This window comes from Macaca nemestrina, chromosome 3, assembly GCF_043159975.1.
Source record: "Macaca nemestrina isolate mMacNem1 chromosome 3, mMacNem.hap1, whole genome shotgun sequence".
NCBI classification, from domain to species: domain Eukaryota; kingdom Metazoa; phylum Chordata; class Mammalia; order Primates; family Cercopithecidae; genus Macaca; species Macaca nemestrina.
The window spans coordinates 45,855,559-45,879,484 of record NC_092127.1 but is presented as its reverse complement, the minus strand read 5'-3'; the positions used below and the strand labels follow the sequence as shown (position 1 = coordinate 45,879,484).

Here is a 23,926-nt window from a genome sequence, read left to right as displayed (position 1 = left end):
GTTCTCCACACTCAAGTCAACCAGGATAGGCTGGCTCTTGGGATGTGAGACATAGTGCTATCACTGAATGCCTAAGACAGGCACTCTCCAGTTAAATGGGGAAAGAGATAAGTGGCTAGCAATATAGAAAGGCTCTCAAGATGAGATGATACACTGTCAGGGAGACTTTCTGTGTTCTCCGGCACACAGACAAAGGGAAAAGGTCTTAAGCTCTTACAACAATCTGATTAAATAGCAAACAACTTTTGGAATGTCTTTTTAAAGAGCCAGATGTTTAAAAAGAACTATACCTTGGAGAACACAGTTCTCAATTTTGCCTAGCCATCAAGTGTGCATTATGCTGGTTGACAGGCAATATGACAAAGAACCTTGTCAGAAACTGCATGTTAACTCCTCGAGAAAAATGTCAAAAGAAAAATGTCAAAAATGTCTACTGTACACACTAGACTTGCATGGTAACTAACACTGTCTTCACTGAATATAACTATCTGTATTAAACCTCTTTCTCAATATATACCACCTAACGAATATTCAAATAATGATTTATTTGTAGTTCATGAAACAAAAGCAATTGAGATTTTTTCTTTTTCTGTTAAATTTTTTTTTATATTTGACCAATCCACTGGTCAACATAGATATGACATTTAAGTAGGTTGATTTCTGGGTTAAATGAAAGACTGAAATATAATACTTCTTGAAAATCATTTGGCAATTGAACTTTTCTAAAGCAGAAATCAAGACAATATATTTTAGCAAGATTTTTAAACAAGAGCTGGTGAAAAAAGTTGTCTAAGTAAATTGTATTTAATAAAAAAATTCAGTTGATCTAAGTGGAACATTCCTTTTAGGATTCTAGAAAATTTACTTTGGGCAACTCTTTCAGCAGTTATATTCAATAGTTAAGAATGTGAATACTGACATTCATTTACGTAAAAAACAAACAATATTTTATCTGTAGCAAGTTAAGAATCCTCAGGACTGGAAAAATTCTGTTCTGAAAACATCAAGTATATTCTGAGATAAAAGATAAGGTCCCTGGCAATGGTCTGTATATATCCCATATTTAACAGTGAAGAGGCTTCAAGGGGTATAAATGTATGATTTCCAGGTTGGTATCAAAGACACTTATTGGGTCTCAAGCCTTGTTTGGGTGGCTTGACCAGTGGTAGTGCATAGCATCTTTGTGAGAAATATTACAGAAGATTCATTTTTTTTGCAGGGGTAGATTATGAGGCATGATGGATGACAGTTTTAATGGGTATGGGTTTAGTTCTCCAAAATTAAGGGTTAGAACCAAAGACTCATTTCATGTTAACCTAGGAGTTCCCTCCCTTAGCATGGCGATGTGCTCTCCAAACAAGGCACATGAAAGCTGATTTGCAATAATTGCTGATTTTTGTTGTATTAATATTCCCACCATAGCCAACTTCAACTATCAATGTGAAGTCACTGAGCACAGAGTAGGGAAGAGGTACACAGAATCAGCTTTTAGGAGCAGTTACTGGCTGGATCCAGCATACCACTCTATCCATGATGATGATGGCATCGATTTTCTCTGTCCAGGCCTCCCTCACCTCACTGGCAGCCTGAGAATTTGTGAAGTTACTTTACAAATTAATTATTTATTTACAAAAGAGTATTTATGGCTCAGTCTCTGTGGCTACATATTACACTTGCTTTACAAAAATCATAAATGTTAAAATCAGAGAGAAAGTCCTATTAATGCACTACACTAAAGGGTAATTAAATCATTATATTATGCTGTTTGATTATGAGGTGGCCAGGGCATTTTATCAATGAGAAAATTGAGGCAGAGAATGCCCCATGATAGCCAAGGAGTCAAAGACCCATCTCCTGACAGTCAGCCTGGGGCATTTTTTACTTTCTCACATTGTCTTTAGTTATTTGATGACTTGATTATAAATTCTTTTAAACACACGATTTTCTTTTAATATGTACATTTTAATAGGACAGCAAGACAAGCAATCACCCTCTTTAAAGTGCAGCAGCTAACAGCTGGTTGGAGCAGGATGCTTTTGGAGCCCCAGGCAAAAGTCACTTTATGCCCCAGGAGTGCTGATGATTCAAGGGAGATGGGAGAACCAGAGGAGAGAGGAGGAGGGTAGCAAAGGCTTGACTGGAGCATCCTGGGAGCATCTATCTAGAGGGGACTTTGGGACTTTTGTTTCCAGCAGACTGGCCAGTCAGGTACTCTGGGATGCCTGTACATTAAAAAACAAGTAGAAAAAATAATGATTCTGGCTTTTCTGTTCTCATAGGAAGTAGGGAATATCGTCGAGTGTAAAAAAAAAACAAAACCCACAAACAAAACAAAATTGAAATTAAAAATACCTAAAACGGGCCGGGCGCGGTGGCTCAAGCCTGTAATCCCAGCACTTTGGGAGGCCGAGGCGGGTGGATCACGAGGTCAGGAGATCGAGACCATCCTGGCTAACATGGTGAAACCCCGTCTCTACTAAAAATACAAAAAACTAGCCGGGCGTGGTGGCGGGCGCCTGTAGTCCCAGCTACTCGGAGGCTGAGGCGGGAGAATGGCGTGAGCCCGGGAGGCGGAGCTTGCAGTGAGCCGAGATCGCGCCACTGCACTCCAGCCTGGGCGACACAGCGAGACTCCGTCTCAAAAAAAAAAAAAAAACAAACAAAACAAAACAAAACAAAAAAACTAAAACGAACCGTAAAAACCCTCCCCCAACCTGAAATCCCATAACCCACAGAAGGGATTCTCATTCAGAAGGTGGTATCCCCCCAAGAGCAAGTGCACTATCACCATTGCAGGTGGAGACGGGGCTTAGGCACAGGGCACCTCACAGAGCTGACCCGGAAGCTATGGTTACGCCTGAGGATACAGGGCTGCAGGAGTGTGTCTGGAGCAGTAGTACCCTCTGAATCCTGGAAAGCGAAGCAAACTTTTCTTGGAGGAAAACATTTTCAAGCGAAGCCCTCAGATCTTTCACAGATTCAGATCAAATACATGTAAGATTTTAGATGCATAGAAAAAAAAATCTCTACAAAGACGACTTTTAGATGAAAAACAAACTTCTTAACAATGGAAGCCAGAATATGCTGGAATAATAACTTTAAAATGCTGGGAGAGAATTACTGCCAACCTAGAATTTCGAGACTGGAGTTGAAATAAAGACAGGTTCTGATAAACAGAAAATGGTGAGAGTTTACCCCCAGAAAACCTGCAGTAAGGGAACTTTTAAACCATGTGATTTGTACTTCAGGAACAGAAAATGATAATCCCCGCAAACTGTCTGAGATGCAAAGTATAACCTCTATAACCTATGAACACACCTACAACTAAATAAATCAACACAGAGAATCTTTTTTAAAAGGAAAGAAAGAAGAAAGTCTTTCACCTGGACATGCTTGGAACCCTTTAAGAATTAGCCGCTTTTGGCCGGGCATGGTGGCTCACGCCTGTAATCCCAGAACTCTGGGAGGCTGAGGCGGACGGATCATGAGATCAGGAGATCGAGACCATCCTGGCTAACACGGTCAAACCCCGTCTTTACTTAAAAAAAAAAAATTAAAAAAAAAAAAAAATAGCCGGGCGTGGTGGCGGGCGCCTGTAGCCCCAGCTACATGGGAGGCTGAGGCCAGAGAACGGTATGAACCCAGGAGGCGGAGCTTGCAGTGAACTGAGATTGCACCACTGCACTCCAGCCGGGGCAACAGAACGAGACTCCGTCTCAAAAAAAAAAAAAAAAAAAAGAAAAAAAGAATTATCTGCTTTCTACCTCCATCTTAGGAGATGACCCAGAGAAAAAGTCCAATCAGAGAAGTGGGGCGGGGTCCATGGCTTGTGGTTTACTACACAGTTCTTTTTTAACTGGATAGAGTAGTTGAAAACCTCAACATATTTGACTTGGGCCTGACCAAAAACCACAGGATGATTCAATGCTGTTCCTACTCATTTGGTTTTCGGTTCTGTGGTTTGCTCTTCATTGGCTGTTCCTTCCAAGAAGGCAATTTTTTAACAAGAGAGTGACTAATGAGAAGAAAAAGATGAATGAGATTTTTCTTAAGAATGAAACAGGGCCAAGAAATGTCTAATTTGCAAGTCTTTACTTAAAGAATCCTTGTGCTTAAAACATTTCATTATAGAGCAATAGTTTTGAGTTGGGCTGATTTTACCTGCTGGGGACACTTGGCAATGTCTGGTGACATTTTTGGGGGTCACAGATGGAAGTGGGGGATGCATCTAGATGCTAGATACTTGCGTCTAGTATATAGAGAGCAGGGATGCTGCTTAACATTTTACAAAGCACAGGACAGCCCCCACAATAAATAGTTATTCAGAACATTAATGGTGCCAAGGTTGAGAAGAGGAACAAGAATAAATTCTCCTCTGCCCTGGAAGACAGAGGATTTGGCAGTAAACAGATTATTTTAAGATATTTAAAACCACTACAAGGACAAACCTTTGTAATGCATCTTCAAGATCTTCATGTTTGTTGCATTTGGCTATATATCCAGAGACAGCCTTATTGCCTGTTCTTTAACTAAGATTTCCTCTTGAAAGCACCAGATATAGCCAGCTCCATATAATGTTAGCAACTCTTGTGTTTAAGCTAGTTTTCCTCTGTTTGGGAAGGAAAAAGTGAAGAGGAGAAAAAACAAGCTAGGTGAGGTACTCCTTGAGGGCTTTCTCCTTAGCTAGCTGATCACTGAAAGGATGTGCCAAATTCTTTCTGCCACTGGTGCATTGGGGCTCTAGTTTGGGTTTTGCAATAATGGGCAAGTGCTTGGGAGCTAGGGGGTGTGGTTGAGGCTGGGGGGACTAGCTATTATAGAAAGTGTACTCATGCTTTGCTCTGGGCTTCAAGCTGGGCTTCTTCTTGTATTAGTGGCATATTCTCTGTCTACAACCAAAGTGTCCAGCAGACAATGGTGCTAAGGTCTCTTAGATGTGAATGAAAGAGATGAGATGGTGAACAGCCCAGTTGGATAGATCATATGTCATTGCTAAGCTGGAAGAATTCACCGAGGGTCTGTCTGTTCTTCCCTCGGGAAGAGCTATGCTGCAGAAGGACCATCCAAATGAATAGGGAGGCTCAGAGTGTCTGGCAGGGAGTCAGCTATGATGAGGCGGTGCCGCTTCCCCACGTGGGAGGGCTACATCTAACTTTAGCTTCTCATAGGATTCCCTTATGTAATCCAACTTCCCACATGATTTCCAGATGTGAAAGCTGGCATGCCTGGAAAACTCCCTGCATGGCTGGTGCACAAGTCAGACTGCTTGACACCTGAGCCTTGACCCCCAGATCCCCACATAAGAAGGTATTTTCATGTTTGTGGTTAAAAAAAAGAAAGGAAAAAGAAAAAATAGGATATAACAGGGTCGGGGCCCTTCCTGGAACACTAAGCCACTGTATGCATGGTAGCATCTTGACTCTTGCATACCTCTTGCTGGAACTGAAACTGAGGGCTAAGCTGATTAAGTTTGCCAAATTTAACCTGCCTTGCTTGCTTTTAACAGCTTACTTATCGCTTATCTTAAAACTCCCTTTAGCAGCCAAGTAGGGTGGCACACACCTGTAGTCCCAGCACCTTAGGAAGCCAAATCAGGAGAATCGCTTGAGGCCAGGAGTTTGAGACCAGCCTGGGCAACATAGCGAGAACTTCGTCTCTACAAAAAAATTTAGAAATTAGCCATGCATATTGGTTGGTGCCTGTAGTCCCAGCTACTCCAGAGGCTGAGGTGGAAGGATGGCTTGAGCCTAGGAGTTTGATCCTGCAGTGAGCTGTGATGGAGTCACTGCACTCCTGCCTGGGTGATAGAGTGAGACCCTGTCTCAAAATCCTCCCTCCACCTACCAAGAAACCAACAACAAAAAGCTCCCACTTGCAAATCACTTAGCCAAACAATACATAACTAAACTCCCACTAGCATCCTTATAGATAACATCTCTGACTGGGGCACTAGAGTAATGTTGCTTAAATTGTTTTTCAGGAACTAGGGGGCAGCTCTTGTCCATTTCAAGCTGTTGAGACCACTGACCCTTTAACTGGGCCTGCTCCAGTGCCCAAAGAGTGATCTTCTTATGTCAGAGGGTCAAAAGCTGTAACCTCAGATTATGCTAACACTGCCATTTTGTGCATACGTGTCCTATGAAGAACCATGTAGCTTGATTAGTTTTGCACAGAAGCCCCAATTGCCTCACTTTTCCTACTTGCCAATCACCTTTCCCCATGCTTTAGAAGACCCTGCTTTCTATTCCATAAGTACTCCCAAACCCTCTTTTCAAAGAGATGAATTTGATTCGTTCTCTTGTATCTTTGTATGGTGGCCTTGTGAAGGAAATTGTTTTCTCTTTTGCAAAACTTGTCACCACAGTGATTGGCTTGCTATGCACAAGCAGAATGAACCTGGCCAGTAACAGAATTACAAACATGAATGTTGTAAATCTTCTTATACTCATATCGTGTGCCATTGTGGTATTTGTCCTCACCTACTCACCATGTATAGGATGAAAGTTCAATTCGGTTACTTAAACTCTCTGGAAGTCATGTTAAGGTAAATGTTTAACAATTACTTATTTTCACAAATAAAATGAACATGAGCTACATACACAGTGCAATGGAAAGCAGACTCATGCTTTGTATGTTACTAATAATTCACAAATACTAAACATGGCTACAGGTAAGTGAAGGAGGCAACTAGTTTTACGCTGTGTTTTGCTGGGGATCTCAAGGTCCTACCATTAAAGTTTCCATCTACCAAGGTACTGCCTGCCCCTGCTAAATGATTAGTGCCCCATCAGTGTTTACAAACAGTGTTGTGGGGGTATTACTTAAAAAACAAAAAAACAAAAAACAAAAAACAAAAACATTGTTTGGGAGAGGAAGAAAAGCTGGAGGAATAAATTCTCTCTTGCTGACATATCAACAAGTAGGAGCATTGATTTTGAGAGACTGAATATACAGAGGGACAATGGCCATACCATACATAAAAAGAGAACTCCGGCCCACAGCTGCAGCAATGAGTCCAGGAAGCCAAGCCACCACCTCTGTAGCAATCAGCAATCAAATGGTCAAGACTTATTCAATAACTGCCAGTTTCCCTGATTTCTGCTCCCACTTCTAATTTAAGACCAAGCAGAGAGAGCCAAATATGCCCTCCTAACCAATCATATAGGATGCCTGCTTCTACTGGGCCAGTCTCCAGATTCCCAGGCCAACAGCTTCCAATCAGGGCATACCTGATACCTTTCCTTTTTCCACTATAAAGCTTTCTCATGCTTCTGCCTGCTGGCGAGTCTCTGCCACATGCAAGTGATGGTGGCTGACATACTACAGCAAGCTCTAAATAAATAGCCTTTTCTTGTTGTCATTTGAGTGGTCTTCATTTATTTCCGCAATTTTCGTTTTCTACATAGTTACTAATGAGATGTTAGAGAATATGATCCTGAGGGGATGAGACATGAGACAGCTAAATCTGGCTGTATAGAGGTGGTCAAAAAGAATGGAACCTTGTTTTGGTTGCAAAGATGCCTGAATTCATGGTGGGGGGTATCTGTGGTTGTGAGATAGGGAGAGAGGAGGAGAAGAGAAACTGAGTAGTATATACAGACTATTTTATAATATTGCCCAGAGGCAATACTATTACAAATAAGAATCTTTAATTTATAATTTTTTGACCAGCATATATAAACTCTTTTGACACAAGATGTCTCATCTGACTTTCACAAATGTCTCATTTGACTAGCCCCTTTGTGGGTTAGTTAAAATAGTTATTTTAATCCCAATTTTGAATAAAGTGTTATCCCTGGTTGAGGAGACCGGCTAAGAACAGTAGGGCACCTGCACAGAGTCAGCAAAGGGGGTTCGCAGCAGGGCGTGCATGATGAGGGGCCCACGCATCCAGCATCTTAACTCTGCTTTGCTCACCCCCTGTGCTACTCCCAGCATTACCACAGTCCTGTTCTCATCATCTTATTCCTGCAAACAGGACCCCACAGAGCCTCATACCTTGACGTGTGGAGCAAATGACGATTAGTTCCTGGCTTGCATCTCCAGATCGTCTTACTGGAATCAAAAGTTCCCCAACGTCCTCTTCTATTTTGTATTCTGCCTCTGGAATATAAACTGTTGATTCTAGAAAAGACAGCAGAAGACTTTTCACGAAGATTTAGATTTGATCGGTGATATCTGAACACACCTGAGCAGAAATGTACAAAGTCTTTGACCCTTATATTTTCCAACAAGATTAACTGCATTAAATGTAGTGAGAATGGGAAACATTATTTATTATTGAGTGGAGCTGGAGAGGCAGTGGAATTGGGTTTAGGAGACCTCTTTTGAAAGGTTAAAAAGGATAGCCAGCATTAAAAAGGAAAACAAAAATCCTGCAGGAATTTCATGTCTTTTTTTTCTTCTCAGATCAAAGTTTAAGTCTTCTCAGTGGAGATCACATATTTCTGTCCTTGCTTTACTTTTACTGTTTATTTTAAAATATTTTAACAATGAAGTAATCTAATTCATTAATGAAGAAAACTGTTTTCATGCTTCATTCAACAAACCGCTTATTTAATATTTATTAAGCAGACACTGTGCTGGTCATTTAATAGGCTGAGAAAAATAAACTACAGGTCCTTCCCTCAATTTTAAAGATCATATTACTGCTGAAATTTACTGAGTTGTGTATATGTGCACACACGTTTGTGTGTGTGTATGTGTGTGTGTGCATACACCTAGACGTCATCGAAACATTCACTGAAATATCCATATGAATATAGGTCATGTCTTGTTGATGGGATTATGTGTACTATTTTGGTGGGGAGAGATTTTAGATGTTTTCTAAGGCTTTTTATTAAGCATGCATTGTGCAATTAAAATATAGGTGTTTGTTTACAAATAAAATTTTAGAGGAGGTTGTTCCAACTCATAGTGTGAAGTGGATAACTGCAGTAACTATCTATGAAACCACATTTTATTTCCTCAGTTCTTTTCCTTATGTTATATATACACCTAGATTCTTCCTTTTAGTGATGCAAGCTAAAAGGGAAAAGATTGTAGGCAATCATATATACATACGTATTTTTTTGAGACAGGATCTTGTTCTGTCACCCAGGCTGGAGGAGTGCAATTTCGTGATCTCAGCTCACTGAAACCTTTGCCTCCTGAGTTCAAGCAATTCTCATGCCTCAGCCTCTTGAGTAGCTGGGATTACAGGCATGCGCTACCAGGTCTGGCTAAATTTTGTATTTTTAATTGAGACGGGGTTTCACCACGTTGGCCAGGCTGGTCTCGAACTCCTGGACTCAAGTGATCTGCCTGTCTCAGCCTCCCAAAGTGCTGAGATTACAGGAATGAGCCACTGCACCCAGCTGGCAATCACCATTTTTTTTTTTCATTTTGGAACTATTACTAAATGATAATTCAGAATTCAATGTTAAATTATCTAGCTATTATATATTAATTTTTTTCTTTTTTACTTTTCTGCCTACATTAGCTTCAACAGATACAAGTATCAACCTCCAGGAAGACACTGGCCCTGAGGCGCAGGGAGAAAAGACCAGTGATAATTTTCTTTCCTCCATTTTACCTATATGGTAGTCTACTATCTTGACATCTTTCAATTCAAAACGTTGGCATCATGGAAGAAGCTAAAAGTAAATTAAAGTTATCAATGTCGTATGAAAAAAATTGATACAATAGGACTAAGTTATTCAGTCATGCCCTCTGTTTTTTCCAATCTGGAAAGCCTGTTTCTATCTGCTCTTCTAATCAAAATCCCATTTATTTTTCAAGATTCAGCTCAAACCCTGCCTCTTTCATGAGCCTTAATTACTTGGGACCATGATGACCTATATTCTTCTCCTTGAACTCTTAGTGTTTCTCCCATGTGTCTTACATTTACTTCATAACTGATTCATGTATCGAAGTGTTGTTCTCAACAAAACTGGTCTGATACCTTGTTCATTAGGTGGTGGGGGCAATGTTTTCTACTTCTTTTGTACCTGCCAAAGTGCAGAGCATATGAACACTACTTCTCAAATTATGTTTTAAGAAAACTGGAACTTAGAGATTTTAAAAGACATTCCTTGGAGATGATGAAAAAAAAAAAATCCACAGTTCAAACTAACAAAACTAAACTAAACTAAATCGGTTTCCTTATAGGAGAGTTTCTCAGAATCTTAAATATGCTAACATGAATTATGATGCCTAAAAAGAGGGATGAAGTTTGAAATAGTTCCTAGACTTGTTTGACCATGGAAAGCTTTCCATCCCCTGTAGATGTCTATTACACTAACGTTCTCTTATGTAGTTCAGAGCATGCTAATGCAGGGATTCTTCACTGAGTCTTGTGGAACTTAAGGCCTGCTCCCTGGTTGTAAGCTACGCACTTCCAGGTGCTACATGACCTCTTTTAACTACTGTGTGTAATCAATGTACTTAATTAAAATTCAAAGATGAACACTAATCCCCACCCCCCTTTAGGGAATATTCTTCTACTTCCAAAAAAGGGGCAGCAAGCAGTGTAATTACTGCTTAGATTTTTTTTCCCTTTTAATTTATCTGGGGAGATACTTGCTGAAAGAATGAATCCATAAAACGAACCAATGAATTCAAGGACATTATGTACAATAATAACAGAACTTCAGGAAACACATGTTGAAACAAATGAGTTGGCTCCAGGAGCCACATCTAGGACAATGGATATCTAAGTTCTCATTTAATCTGGCTGTGAAAAGATGGTGGCCCTGGAATGAACCCTGAGGATTAGCCATCTGGGAGCAGAGCTGCTTGGTACCTATGGTGTGTAGAAAGCCTGCAGTAAGATCTTGTATATATATTACAGGAATGCTGGTACAGATCCTCCTCATTTTAATCCTCCTGTATTCTCTTTCAAAAATCCTGAGAGCAAACGAAAAATTATTGTCTATAAAGTAATTTACTTCACTTTAAATCCTAAATGGATATGAACACATCTAGTGGCTTACAGAGCCTGAGGGAAGTGGGAATGCTGGAAATGGAGCCAAGAACCTGTACTGGTTAATAAAGCAAATCAATCAGTATCACATACCATCTCCAGGGTCCACAATTTCAACCGTTGCCATTTCGGGAAACTCCAGTACAGCCATGAGAGGTTCTGACAGAATGATCTGGAAGGTCTCTGAAGTCTCATATTCATTGTCAGGTATGATTCTCACCCTCCATGTGGCTGTAGTCTGTCCAGGATTGAATTGGACCTGTTTATTGGTCTTCCATTTGAAATCTTTGTCTCTTTTTGCAGTTTCATCTTTGGTACCAATGCCTGAATAAAAATAAAAAAACCTATAAATATAAAGTCAAGTGACTGAAGGCATAGTCTCCTTTCAAAGTGGTTTCTATTGTTAACAAAAGTAGATAACATAGAAATTGTTTCTTTTAATGCTCCCAAAAGACACCTGTAAATGATCTTTCTTGGCTAAGAGAGTATAAGTAAGCAGAATTGAATAGAATTGAGAAGAAAACATGGAAAGGGGATTGACAGAAAGAACAGAGAACAGTCTTATTTAACTTATTTATTCTAGCACATGCTTATTGAGATCCTCTGATGTGCCAAACTCTACCAGATACTGGGGATTCAGAGATGAATAAAAAATTGTCCCAGCCCCCAGAAAGTTCATAGTCTCAAGAGAAAGATAGTAGAATATGAGCTCTATGGAGGTAGAGATCTTTGACCATTGTGTTCACTGATGAATTCCTGGGAATTAGGACAGTACATGGCATGTAGTAGGTATTCAATAAAAAATTTTTGAGTGAACATTTTGTATCTGATAATTTCAATTTCTGCAGTCTTTGGAAGAATGACCCCAAAGGTTGTTTTCTCTTGCTGATTCTTACTCATGGTGTCTTGTTTCCTCATATGTTTAGTGATTTTTTGATTGTAAGAGAATGCTTAGGAATTTTTCAGGCAATTAGTGCAATGTTGGTGAAAATGGAGAGAGATGAGAGATTTGAGCTCTGTTAGGAAATAGTAATTAGTAACTTACTGAAGATACTAAACAACAACAACAACAACAACAAAATAGTGTTAAAATATCCAATGTGAGATACAATGATGAAAGATGCTATCCCATCAAGACTAAACAGACCTTCTTCTTAACCCAAAGTGTTCAAGCAGCATTCTAATATTGTTTGGTCTTGATTTTAACACACCAAGAAAACAATACCCCTGCCTCACCACTGTAGGTCTCAATATAAGGGTTAGTTACATTCTGCAGTTGTGTGGATGTGTGAAATCAAATACGGTAACTTGACACCAGCTCTGGTGAAAACTTGATATAAAACAAGATTAATAGCCCCCTCATGCAATTCCTTGGCCTCATTCTCAAATAATCTGAAACCTTGTAAATGATACATGAAGCTATAGAGCCTGAAAATAATTTCAAAGGTAGGATAGCTCGTGTTGCCTTTGCAAATCTGCTGAAGAAAGCCTGCATTAATATCAATTTTGTGACCGAGAGTGAATGTTCAGTATTTAGGAAGAGCCTCCTTTGGCCACATGTTGGAAGTGGAGAACATAAAGAAGAGTGAATGGTATCCTCAGCCAAAGCTTAGATAGAGCTAAGTGGCGCTGCCATAGGAATGAAGCAGGCACATGGCGTTTACTTAATGTTTGGTGAACATTGTCTCTGTGTGAAGTGCTGAGGATGTCACACAGAATTAGGCACAGCCACCACTACCCTCAAGAGGTTTTCAATTTTGGAAGAGGCAAACAGATAAACAGGTGATTTTAATTGTGTTTGATGAGTGCCACAGAATGGTATTTATCACTTATTGAGCATTGGCGGTATGCCAAGAACCGTGCTAGATTGATTTATAATCATTATTACAAATTCCCCTTAAACACATCGTGAGGTGGATAATTTACTTACACGTAAGGAAACTGAACTCTTTTGAAAGTCACAAAAAAGAGTAAGTGACAGAGCAGGAGGTCAAACTCTACCATTTTGTTTTTTTTCTTCTGGATCTTGTGGTTCGACTATTAGCCTGGGGTGGAGTAAGCGGGGGCATCAGGAGGACTTTCTGGATTGTCTGAGTGAGATGCTTTAGAGGTTCCTGTCTGTGATGTTGAGTAGTATTGTGCTTTTAAAGAGTATTTACCAAACAAAAGGCCTGGCTGTAGTTTACTTAACAACAAATATTGGTGACTACCATATGCCCATGCTGTTCTTGAGGTTGGACATAACCCAAGATGTAGTTCCTGACCTTATAAAGCTGAAATCTACTTGGGAAGACAAATAGACACATGATCCATGCCAATTATGGTAAGTGCTATGAAGAACCATACAGCAGTGCATGGAGATAGAGTATGGCAGGGGTGCTGCTTTGGACAGGGTGGCCAGAAGGATTTCCAAAGGGTTCAGTTAGGGCAAACATTGAAATGGTTCTGAGCAGATGAACTTTTTTTTCTTGGGTCAGGATATAAAAATGCTTCTTGACATTTTAACCCAAACTCACAAGAAGGCCTTGAGATAAAGAATTGTAGAAGTAGGGCCTGACAAGAGGAGGGAGGCATATTTCAGCTGACATTCCTGGCAGCGAGTTCTACCATGTGTTGATGTAGTAACCTGGAATGTAGGCCGAGGCTGAGGGCCACCCAGAAATCAGGGTGCTCTTTGGCTGACCCCTTCTCCTAGGAGAACAGTCCTATTTTAGGAGCTCTGGGCCTGGAGCGGAGACTAGGGAAAGTCTGCCTTTTCTTGATTGCTTGTTTTCTCCCCAGCTCATTTCTTCCCTGGCTTCTCTCCAACAGTTTTGATATACTGCCTGAGCTCTGGGGTCCTGCATGTCAGGGAAACTCAATGCTTATTTATAAAATGAAGACAATATACTCCTATCTGTCTTCTTAATAGATTATGTAAATAAAGGCAAAATGATCTCTGAAAGTTCTGGCAGCTAAAGATGTTATGAAAATGCAATGCCTTATTAGAACAACTACTGTTAATTATTAATGATGATAATGAGATATATTATGCACGCACTATGTATGTGTTTACTCCAAGAAGACATATTTCTATACTAGGTCCTTGTAGAACATAAAGAAATTCGACATAGTACATGTCCTCAAGGAAGTTATAACCTACTAGCAAGGTTAAAACAATTATACATAATCAAAAGAAATATATAGAACTAAACACAGTAATGGATCATGTACTCATAAATAATTTTTCAAAAGAAATAGCTAGAACTAAGGCTAAAAATATATGCTTAAAACAACTTTGAAGGAAATTGAGTGACTTGAAGATTGTGGGATGGCTATGAACTGTCTTAATTTTCCTGGGGACTGCTGAGTTATAAAAGAGAGAAAGATGTAACTTGCTAGAAAGAGAAAAACAGGGAAAGGATGATAAAAATTGATACATATCTAAGCCCCATAACTCACATGGAGCAAAAACCAATGCATAATTTCACAGACACTTTTTTAGAGATTTCTCCAAACCAGTTATTTATTCTCTTTCAGTATACTTTCTTATAATTAGGTTTAGTCCTAGATTTCATGTTTCCATGACGTTTTACCAACAACCAATCCAAAGTTACTTACTGATAAATGATGTTTCTCCAAGGTATCCTCTGCGTGTAAGTGTCACTTCTAAGAATGTGGAGTCTTCATCCACAATATAGTACTCTTTCTCCAAACAAATCCAAGCCCAGTTTAGATGGAAAGGTTGATTTGTTAGTTTATTTCCTCCTGTAATTGATAGGGGCAAAGGAATAGTCAGCTGGAGTATTTGATGGCAAAAGTCAATGATCAAGGTGTGCATTTTGCTTCTGAAATCAGGGGTTTCAAAACATACTCTTGTTTTATTTTATTTTATTTTTTTGGTGGAGAGAGGAAATGTTCTCTGCTTTGCTAGAGGATGTCATGAGTGTCATCTTAACCCCTATTCCCCCTGCTTAATCTAGAGGGAGCCAGATGCCTCCTGTTCCCAAAGGGTCTTGTGCATCAGGGTTCCAAAGAGCCAGAGCTTGGTAGTTTTAAATTCAGGTCATACTCAACACCTCTATCCGTTTCTCCCTGCCTGTCTTGTTCACTTCCACTCTCTCTGCCTCCTCAATTTTTTCTCTGCCCTTAACTTACTCGTTTGTATTATTTGAGCATCCATTTGATCTCATATTAGTCTGGAAGTTCCTTGAAGATAATACCGACATTATATTTACTTATTTTATCACTTTCAGGACATAGTATGATGCATTGAACCTATACACTCTAATGTTTAAAAACTACCCATGAAGAGGACAATAGACAAGGGATATAAGAGCTCTATCTTATTTCCTCTTGTCCACACCAAGTCACTGGCCTCTTTCTGAAAGATCAACCCAGCCCCTTATTGTGGCTGTGTAAGGTTTGTGTATTGGTAGCAAGAGAAGGTCTCCCTCATCTATGGAGTGGTTGCTGCAAATAATCACCTCTGAAAAGATGTTGAAGTAGAAATCTTTATGACTGAGTTTCAACTGATGGGCCAGTATGATAGATATCAGATACCAAAGTGACTGTGTATGAACTTTATCAAATAGAGCTTTACTAACCAGTGCCACAGTTACTGGACCCCTTAATCAGATCAAGCATATCAAAATGGGGCAGCGTGTGGAAAAGAAAAAGAATTTGTGAAGAGAATACTTTAGAAAAAGCTGATGCTGTGGTGGAAATCCCTATTATGACCAAAAAGGATATGGGTATGAGATGGGGCTACAGCCTTGACCTCCAGCCTACAGGGCTTCAGGGAACCTCCTGGAGGGCTTGACATCTCCTTCTACAGTTGGAGTCTATGTGACTTACTCATTTCCAAAAAAGATTGGCAGGGTAAAGGAGTGAGTGGAGAACGCTGCATTGGGAAGCAATAGAGTAGCTGTGAAGAGCAGGACAAAGAAAGCAGGTGTATGGACTAGAGGTGGGTCATCCGTCCAATAGGGCCAGTTAAGGAGGCAACAGGATTTCCGCAGAAAGAAAGCTGGGAGCCAACCACCAGATTCCCATGGGTTGCACAGGTGGTAAGAGACAAGGAGGCTCCAAAGATAGGAATCTTCAAGGAACCCATGAAAACACTAAGTAAAGGGGTCCCCCTTTAAAGGGCTGCCACCCAGGGACCTCCAAGAGCAGATGGCAGTGATACTCTCTATACTAGACTGTGCTCTGCCTACCTTATCTCCTCTCTCTCTAGAGTCAACCTGGGAAGAGCAAGGCCTTGGTAGTAAGGGAGGGGAACCATGAGCATGGAAAGAGGGAAGCTGGCCTCAGCCCTCCTTCGCACTGCAGGTTCTGATCTATAGTTGCAAAGAAGGATCAGTAGAAAACAAGCACTGAGATTTAATCCTACTTGGGCTTACAGGAACTCACTGATGTGTAACTGCAAGATAAATGTGTATGTTGATTTTCATGTTTACTCTCTGTAGTTTTCTCTCTCTTTAAAAAATAACATTATTGATACTATTGTGGATATTCTGATAAATACAGAAAAATGTAAGACAAATAAGACAAATAAACGTGCCCCAAATCCTACTGCTATTTTTTAAAAAACCATATTGTTTACAGTTAGAAAACACTTTAACTATTTATGTATGTAGTCCTTTAGCTTTTGAAATCCTGTGTCTTGGTAATAGTTTATATTTACTTTTTTTGTGTCTTTTTCAAAGTTCTTTTATATACTGCCACATGTTTTATTCTACAAACCCATTACAGAGTATGGCAAATATTAGTCTCAATTTATAACTGGACAAACAGTTTCAGGAGGATGAGGCAATTTGACCAGGTCCCCACAGGTGAGTGGTGAGGCCAGTTTTGCAGTCTGCTACTCCAGTGCTCTGTCTTTCACTCTGAGCTGCCATTCCTATGGGTTAGGGATCAATGCAATGCAAACACTTCAAAAACAAAGTAGGAAAAATCAATTGCAGATCAGACCCTCTGAATAAAAACAGGCACAGTGAGAAGGGTTTAACAATTAGAGACAGAAACGTTTCCAGATTCCAAACAGCTAATTTGTAGTCTTGTGATGAAGAGCACAGGCTCCTGAGTCACATGGACCCAGGTTCTAAGCCTGCCACTTATGAGCCATTTGATCATGAGCAAATTATGGGTCTTCAGTTTCTTCATCAGTAAATGTGATAATAGCATTATGTGCTTGATTGGATTGTTGTGAGAATCAAAGAAAATAATGCTACCAAATGCCTGGCACAAACGAGGTGCTCAATAAATGTGGGTTCTAATCATCATGGTTTTAAAACAGCAGAGGATTGATTTACGCCAGGCTATATTGCTTCTTTTGACTTTGCTTTCACTGCTGACTGGTTAATACATCTTTTAACAAGTGGCTAGTTTCATTGGAACAGCCTGTGTTAGAACTTGAAACTCTTCTTTTATTATAACATTTTTCTTTTTAAAGCACTTTCCTGTCACATTTCATATTCCTTTGCAATCTGCCTATATTTTGCCTGCCCCCATACCAAACAACGCTATTGTTACATTTTGTTGAAATTTTAGTATGCCTTGGGCAAGTTAAGAAAATATGAAAGCATCATCCTCTTCAAGCATGAGCTCCTTAGTCACTGTAACCTGATATCACTGGCTAATCAATGCTTTCTGTGACCACATGCTTGCTGTTAGGCACCATATCAATTCACTTCCTAGAGAAATGAGAAATATAAACATGGTCTGGGATAAATAAGAAATATTCTGCGTTTCAAAACATTTAAGGGGAACCTACTTTAAACCAAGTATGTTAGGAGAAAGAGGCTGGTAGGAATTGTTTCTAGTTCTAGATGTATCCAAGAAGGTGAAGACCATCTACAGATGTTTTAAAGCTCTATTTATTATTATTCCTTAATAACATTAACCTTAGAAATAGAGAAATTAATAGCTAAGGAACAACTCAATGGGGTTTTGACCTAAAGATACCAGTGGCTAAAATGTAGTAAGTACATGTATTGGCCAGAAAAAAGACTGTCTATCAGAAGTCAAAATAATTAATGGTGATGCTAGAGCAGAAGAGAGTTTTCATTAAAGTATTTTCTCTTTCCCCTTCTCTATAAAGCAACACAAATCAGAGATAAATGGCTCCCTGATGTATTGGTCATATCCTACAAATTGATCCCAAATACTAACTTCTTGCTCTCTGCTAAAAATGTTATTTTATTCCAATTAAATGCAAATTTGTGCCAAAGACAATACTATTTGATTCTGGGGCTGGCTTAGTTCCTAATGCTTAAATCTTGAAGGAGCTACCATTGCAATTGCCGGTTTACTACAGAAATAAACATCCGGAAAAGCTGTGTTATTGTAATGCTGTATTTATTTATTTAGACAGAGTCTTGCTCTGTCACCCAGGCTGGAGTGCAGTAACGCCGTCTCAGCTCACTGCAACCTCCACCTCCCAGGTTCAAGTGATTCTTCTGCCTCAGCTTCCTGAGTAACTGAGATTACAGGCAAACATTACCACGCCTGGCTAATTCTAAATAGTAGAGATAATATTTATACATTTTTATTTCCCTAGTGTGGGCATTGACCTTCAGGATTCTCTAATCCAACTAGAAAATAAGACGTGTATATGAAACTGTTAAATTACAACACAAGGGCAATATGATTGTGGATAGAAATGAATGGAGCAAAATAAGTAGAAAGGAAGACTTCCTGGGATGACTGGGCTAGGAGAGATGGGTAGAATTCTTTCTGCAGAGAAAGAGGGGCCATTTTAATATGGAGGGAGAAGAAGGTAGACTTAGGGGAAGCAGAATGAAGGAAACTTACACGGGGCATGGTACGTTCTTGAAAATTTGTAACAGTATTCTTTAGTAAAATGTACTGTTTCTAAGGCATGACAAGACCACTTCAGAATAGATTCAGGAAGATTTCTGATTGTCAAAATACATACATACATTTACCACAAAAAGAGTAATTCTGGTAACCTAAAAACATTTCAGGCATCCTTTCAGTTTGTTTGGCTTGATAATTAATAAAAAATGTGTTAATGCACTCCAGAATTCTCTTGTAGGTCTAAGTTATAGTCTAGGTTTCTGAAGGAGGATTGATGAAAAGTTATAATTAATTAATTAATTAAATCATCCATTCAGTTATTCCACCAATATTTATTGAATACCTGTTATATGCTATTGACTCTTGTAAGTGTTGAGGATAGAACAGTGAAATCAAAAAAATCCTTGTTCTTGTGTAGCTTACTTTCCAGTGGGCCAATAAGCAAATAATGTATAATATAGTTGATGGTGAAAGTGCTATGCAAAAATCAGGATAGTTGGATAAAGCATAACTGGGAGAATCAGAAGGTGATATTTGATATAGAGTGGTTAGAAAAGGCTTTTCTAAAGGGGTAGTATTTGATTAGAGAATGGGAGAAAGAATATTTCAGTCAGAGGGAAAACAAACACAACAATAAATATTTCCATATTTTAAAACTAATCAATATTCTGTCATGACCAAAGGCTACTTGGTCTCCATTCCCTTCTGGTGCCCTTTTTATTCCTATGAATCAGTACCTATTAATCAGTACTTAAGAAGGTGGACTGGCTTTTTCTGGCCAGTAGTATTCATTAGGTCACATGATTTTGTTTTGTAACTATTCTGCAGCTTTTGAACTCCCTGTCCATAATTGGAGGATTTAGGATTTGATGAGTCCCATCTCCTATAGCAGGGGTGTCCAATCTTTTGGCTTCCCTGGGCCACATTGGAAGAAGAATAATTATCTTAGGTCACACATAAAATACACTACACTAATGATAGTTGATGAGCTAAAAAAGTGACCAAAAAACTCATGTTTTGAGAAAGTTTACGAATTTGTGTTGGACCATATTCAAATCTATCCTGGACTGCATGTAGCCCATAGGCCATGATGGACAAGCCTGATCTACTGGAAAGAATTAGAAAATATCATTATGCAGCCTCTCTAACAGCTAGGGCATAAGCTTGTCACTTAGGCTCTGCCAATGTAGCTTGAGACTTTGATTTAAAAGTGTACAATATGAGGAGGCTGCAGGTCAACTGCATAGAGCCCATATTGGTGAGGGTTGCAGTGGAGGCACTTGGTTTTCATGGACATTGGGAGCAAAGATCTAGTGTCCAGGGACAACTGTACCTAGTGGCAATGGTCATCCACAGAGTGCTGTTGGCATTCTTTCTTGCTGCATGTCCTGTCATTCTGTCTCTTTGGCCTCCTAGAGATACTACTAAAGCTTATTGCTATGCCATAATAAGTTTCTTTATTTAAATAGCAACGGTATTTAATAGGACTTAAATAGCAATTGTAGGTTTGCAACTAGGAAAATTCTCTTGTAGATCTAAGTTATATTCTAGGTTTCTGAAGGATGATTGATGAAATATTATAATTGACTAAGCCATCCATTCAATTATTGCATAAATATTTATTGATCATCTGGCATATGCTGTTCCCTCTTCTAAGTGTTGAGGACAGAACAATGAAAACAACAAAATCCCACAGGAATGAACTTATTTTTGTCTTAGTTGGGTTTGTAAAGGAATAAGAAGACATTGAATAGTGAAGGTGAAAATGATTAGCATAATGCCTGGCATGCACTAGGCACTCAAGACACTGGGCCCATTAAGGTTATACTGATATCAATGCAATGCATACATTTTAATGGACACACAGGAGAAAATAAGTACAAATTGCTGTTTTGGAATGCATAAATCAATTATTCACAGAGAACTGTTTATTTGCTCATTTACACAATATGCAATTACTTTGAAGTCAAACCATACATCAGGCACAGTGCTAAGGGTTTTAGATAAAAAGACATGTCAGGTAGGAGCTCTTCAGAGAGGATGTTGACAGGCTTCATGAAATAATAAGAGCTTAAGTATTAAACAGTGACAGTGGAAAGGGAAAAGATGGGTTAAAGAAAAATGAAGTAAGAACCATCAGGCTGTAGGAGATGACCAGCTCTGAGAGTTACGGGGACTGTAAAAAATGACTCATAGAGCCCAAACAGGGCAGCTGGAGGAGTTGTGTAGGTACAGTAGTATGGCAGTATAGATATAGCAATAGCCGATTTAGAGAAGCCAGGAAGGAAGATAGCTTGGGAGTTTGGTTTTAATTTGGCTTTGATGTGATGGTAAGAAGTCCAAGTGCAAAAAGCTCATCAGATATTTGGATATATGGGACAAAGTTTTGGGGACAGCCAAAGGCAAGACATGTAAATTCAGGAGTAGTTATTATGCAGGAAGTTTCTGAGAGAGAGGCTGAAAGTCGGGTTTCTGAAAGTTTAACAATAGAGAGCTAAATATATATTGTACAATCTTTGTATTTTGTTAGGCATTACTCTCAAAGGATCTAGGCAATTGTGGAGTTGCATAAGAAGATTTATAGCTAGTGGGACCCCAGCTGCGTATTTGTCATAAGATACCCCGGGGACTCTGAATTAGCTGATTCAGCCACCACCCTTTTCCACCCTCTCTCAGACCTGCTACTGGGGTCTTGATGGACAGCTGGCCACCCCTGGACTTTGATACTCCAAGCCAGAAGCAAGCTGGAGGAAAGGGCTGCGTCTTCATGACACATCCTGCCTCCTCATGTGTGGCTCTGACTGAGAGTCCCCTTCTGGCTGTGCATAATCACTTGCTGGAGAAAGGGTGTGAGGGGAAGGAAAAGAAATATTAGAAAGGGAGAAGGTGGCCTGGGCCAGGGAAACCCTGCTAAGACGGAGACTCCTCGTGTGAGGGTCAGTTACAGGCTCCCTGAATTCTGAAGTCAGGGAATTGTGAGGGGGTGTGGAGTGGGGGATGTCACTGTGGTCCTTCCAAATGGAGGCCAGAGAGATCATTGCCTAGACCTTAGCTATGCCCCCACAGGCTTCAGTTGGGAGCACTCATCGTCCTCCCTCAGACCCAGCAGCAGGCCGTCAGCCAGATGATGCATTAACAATTGTATTCTGTGTATGAGAGGTGGTTTAATGTGTAATAAATAAGAGTGCAGATTCTGGAGTGTATGAAAACCCAATTTATGTAAGTCAGGGACTTTGTGTAGCGGACACTATGCAAAAATCATGAGGGAGATGCTGTAGAAAAAGAGAACCAAGAACTAAACTTTGAGGACAGTTGCATTTGGAAACCAGTGAAGAAAAAGAAATCAGTTACAGAATAGAAAATAAGAAATATTTGAATTAGTTTTATCACAATGTGGAAGTCTGGTATAAAATGATCACCTAGAAGTAAAAAAGAATAGCTTGAAGCGTAAGTATAATTTTCACATCAAAGCATGACACTTTGTTATTTGCTAAATTAAGCTGTTGTAGCTATGTATCTAGTTATACTCTAGTGCATGATTTTCCATCTCAGTACTACTGACATTATGGGCTGGATAATTCCCTTGTGACGGCAGCCCTGTGCATTGCAGAATGCTCAGCAACGTCCCTGGCCTTTACCTCCTAGATACCAACAGCATTCCCTCCCTGCTCCTCCTCATCCTCAATTGTGACAATCAAAACTATCTTTAGACATTGCCAAATGTCCCCTGGGGGGGAAATCACCATTGATTCAGAACTACTGGTGTAGGTGAAATGAAATAATTTTACTAAATCTGATACAAATCTTCATATATCTCACACACCTGTGTTTTACAAGAATGATAAAACATTTTAGATTTGAATTTGGCATAGAAAATCAAACACTCTCTGTTGAATTCAGAAGGTAGTCTTAGCATTGCCTAAATTAATCCAAGGAAAATCATAATATAAAACTATTTTCCATGTGAGAATATTAGAGCTTACAAGTCATGAAGAAGAGCCATTTAGTGGGGTTTGATTTACCATCATACTTTTTTCAGACAGTATTTTAAAGTGGAAGCATCAGGTTGTCAAGTTCAGTTGGCGAGACCTGACAATCTGTTCACTCACATAGTAGCTCTCTGGCCTTAGGCAACTTCTCATCTGCTCCCTCATCTGTAAAGTGGGAGTAAAAGAGGTGCAAAGAAGTACTGTGTGTGAGAGACCTCAGAGGCAGGGGAGTGCAGGACAAATATCATCTTTATAACTTAAGCTTTTATTATTAAATTCCTTTCTTCACATCAAAAAACAGTAGAAAAAATTGTTGTTGTTGTTGTTTTTTTTTTTTTAAAAAAACTACATAGAATAAAATTGAAGCCCTAATGTTCTAAAAAAAATAAAGAAAGGAAAACATATAACCTCATACTGGGAAATGAGAGTAAAGAGGGACCAACATGCACCAAATGCCCATTATGAGGCAAACATTAGACTGGACACTGGGCAGCCTGACCAAAAAAAAAAAAAAAAAAAAAAAAAAAAAGATGGAGAGATGGTCAAGCTGAAGGAGACAGGAGTCAGTAGACAGGCTGTGATAGGACCAGCCAGGATGAGAAAATGATTTGAGTGTACAGTAAAGTGAAGAAAAATAGAAATTTGAGGAATAGAAATGGCTTAGAAAGTGACTATTAAAGTAATACTAGAGCAAAACACCCAACTGCAGATTTTATAACTTACCAAAATGTGAAGAGTATAATGACATTTATGTTTTCACAATTATTTCCCATTGGGTTAAAAAATATGGGAAAAAGACATCAAGTATTTTACCTAAATACTATATTTAGGAAGACTTAATTTTGATATAACTTAATTACTAATTCTAATTTCTAATATAATCTCCTCTTTTAAAAATGCAATAATTTAAAAAATAAACACAAAAATAAAAACAAAATAAAAAATATGATATACCACTAAAGAAATTTTGAAAATCCATTTAATAAATGCTGACTCTCAAATAGGTAAAGTCATTTACCAAATGATAAAGTGGCAGTCATTGTCAAATGTTAAATGTTTATAACTTGAAGTTGGGAAAAAATTTTAGTTGACTAGGATATTCTATCTTAGGTGCTTAAAAAATTAAAAGAAAAATTAACATTATATATACTTATGTTTTCTAATACTTCAT

At 39.1% G+C, this 23,926-nt stretch overlaps 1 protein-coding gene and 1 long non-coding RNA gene across 4 annotated transcripts in view; one reads left to right on the top strand and one right to left on the bottom strand.

Moving 5' to 3' along the window:
• LOC105473256 (FRAS1 related extracellular matrix 3) overlaps window positions 1-23,926 on the bottom strand; it is a 109,200-nt gene that overhangs the window by 28,853 nt on the left and 56,421 nt on the right. Inside the window, exons 3-5 of the mRNA XM_011726959.2 lie at window positions 14,564-14,710; window positions 11,057-11,287; window positions 7,999-8,124 (exon numbers count right to left, since the gene is read on the bottom strand). Coding sequence (XP_011725261.2) covers window positions 7,999-8,124; window positions 11,057-11,287; window positions 14,564-14,710 — 504 coding nt within the window. The remainder of the gene's footprint in view (window positions 1-7,998; window positions 8,125-11,056; window positions 11,288-14,563; window positions 14,711-23,926) is intronic.
• Window positions 1-23,926, top strand: part of LOC139362317 (uncharacterized) — a 109,824-nt gene that overhangs the window by 56,997 nt on the left and 28,901 nt on the right. For 2 of the 3 annotated variants that reach the window (XR_011620935.1, XR_011620933.1), the window contains one exon: window positions 1,970-2,247. The exons of the other annotated variant lie outside the window; for it this stretch is intronic. This is a non-coding gene — a long non-coding RNA (uncharacterized lncRNA). Of the gene's footprint in view, window positions 1-1,969; window positions 2,248-23,926 lie in introns of those variants that run through there. 3 annotated transcript variants of the gene reach the window in all.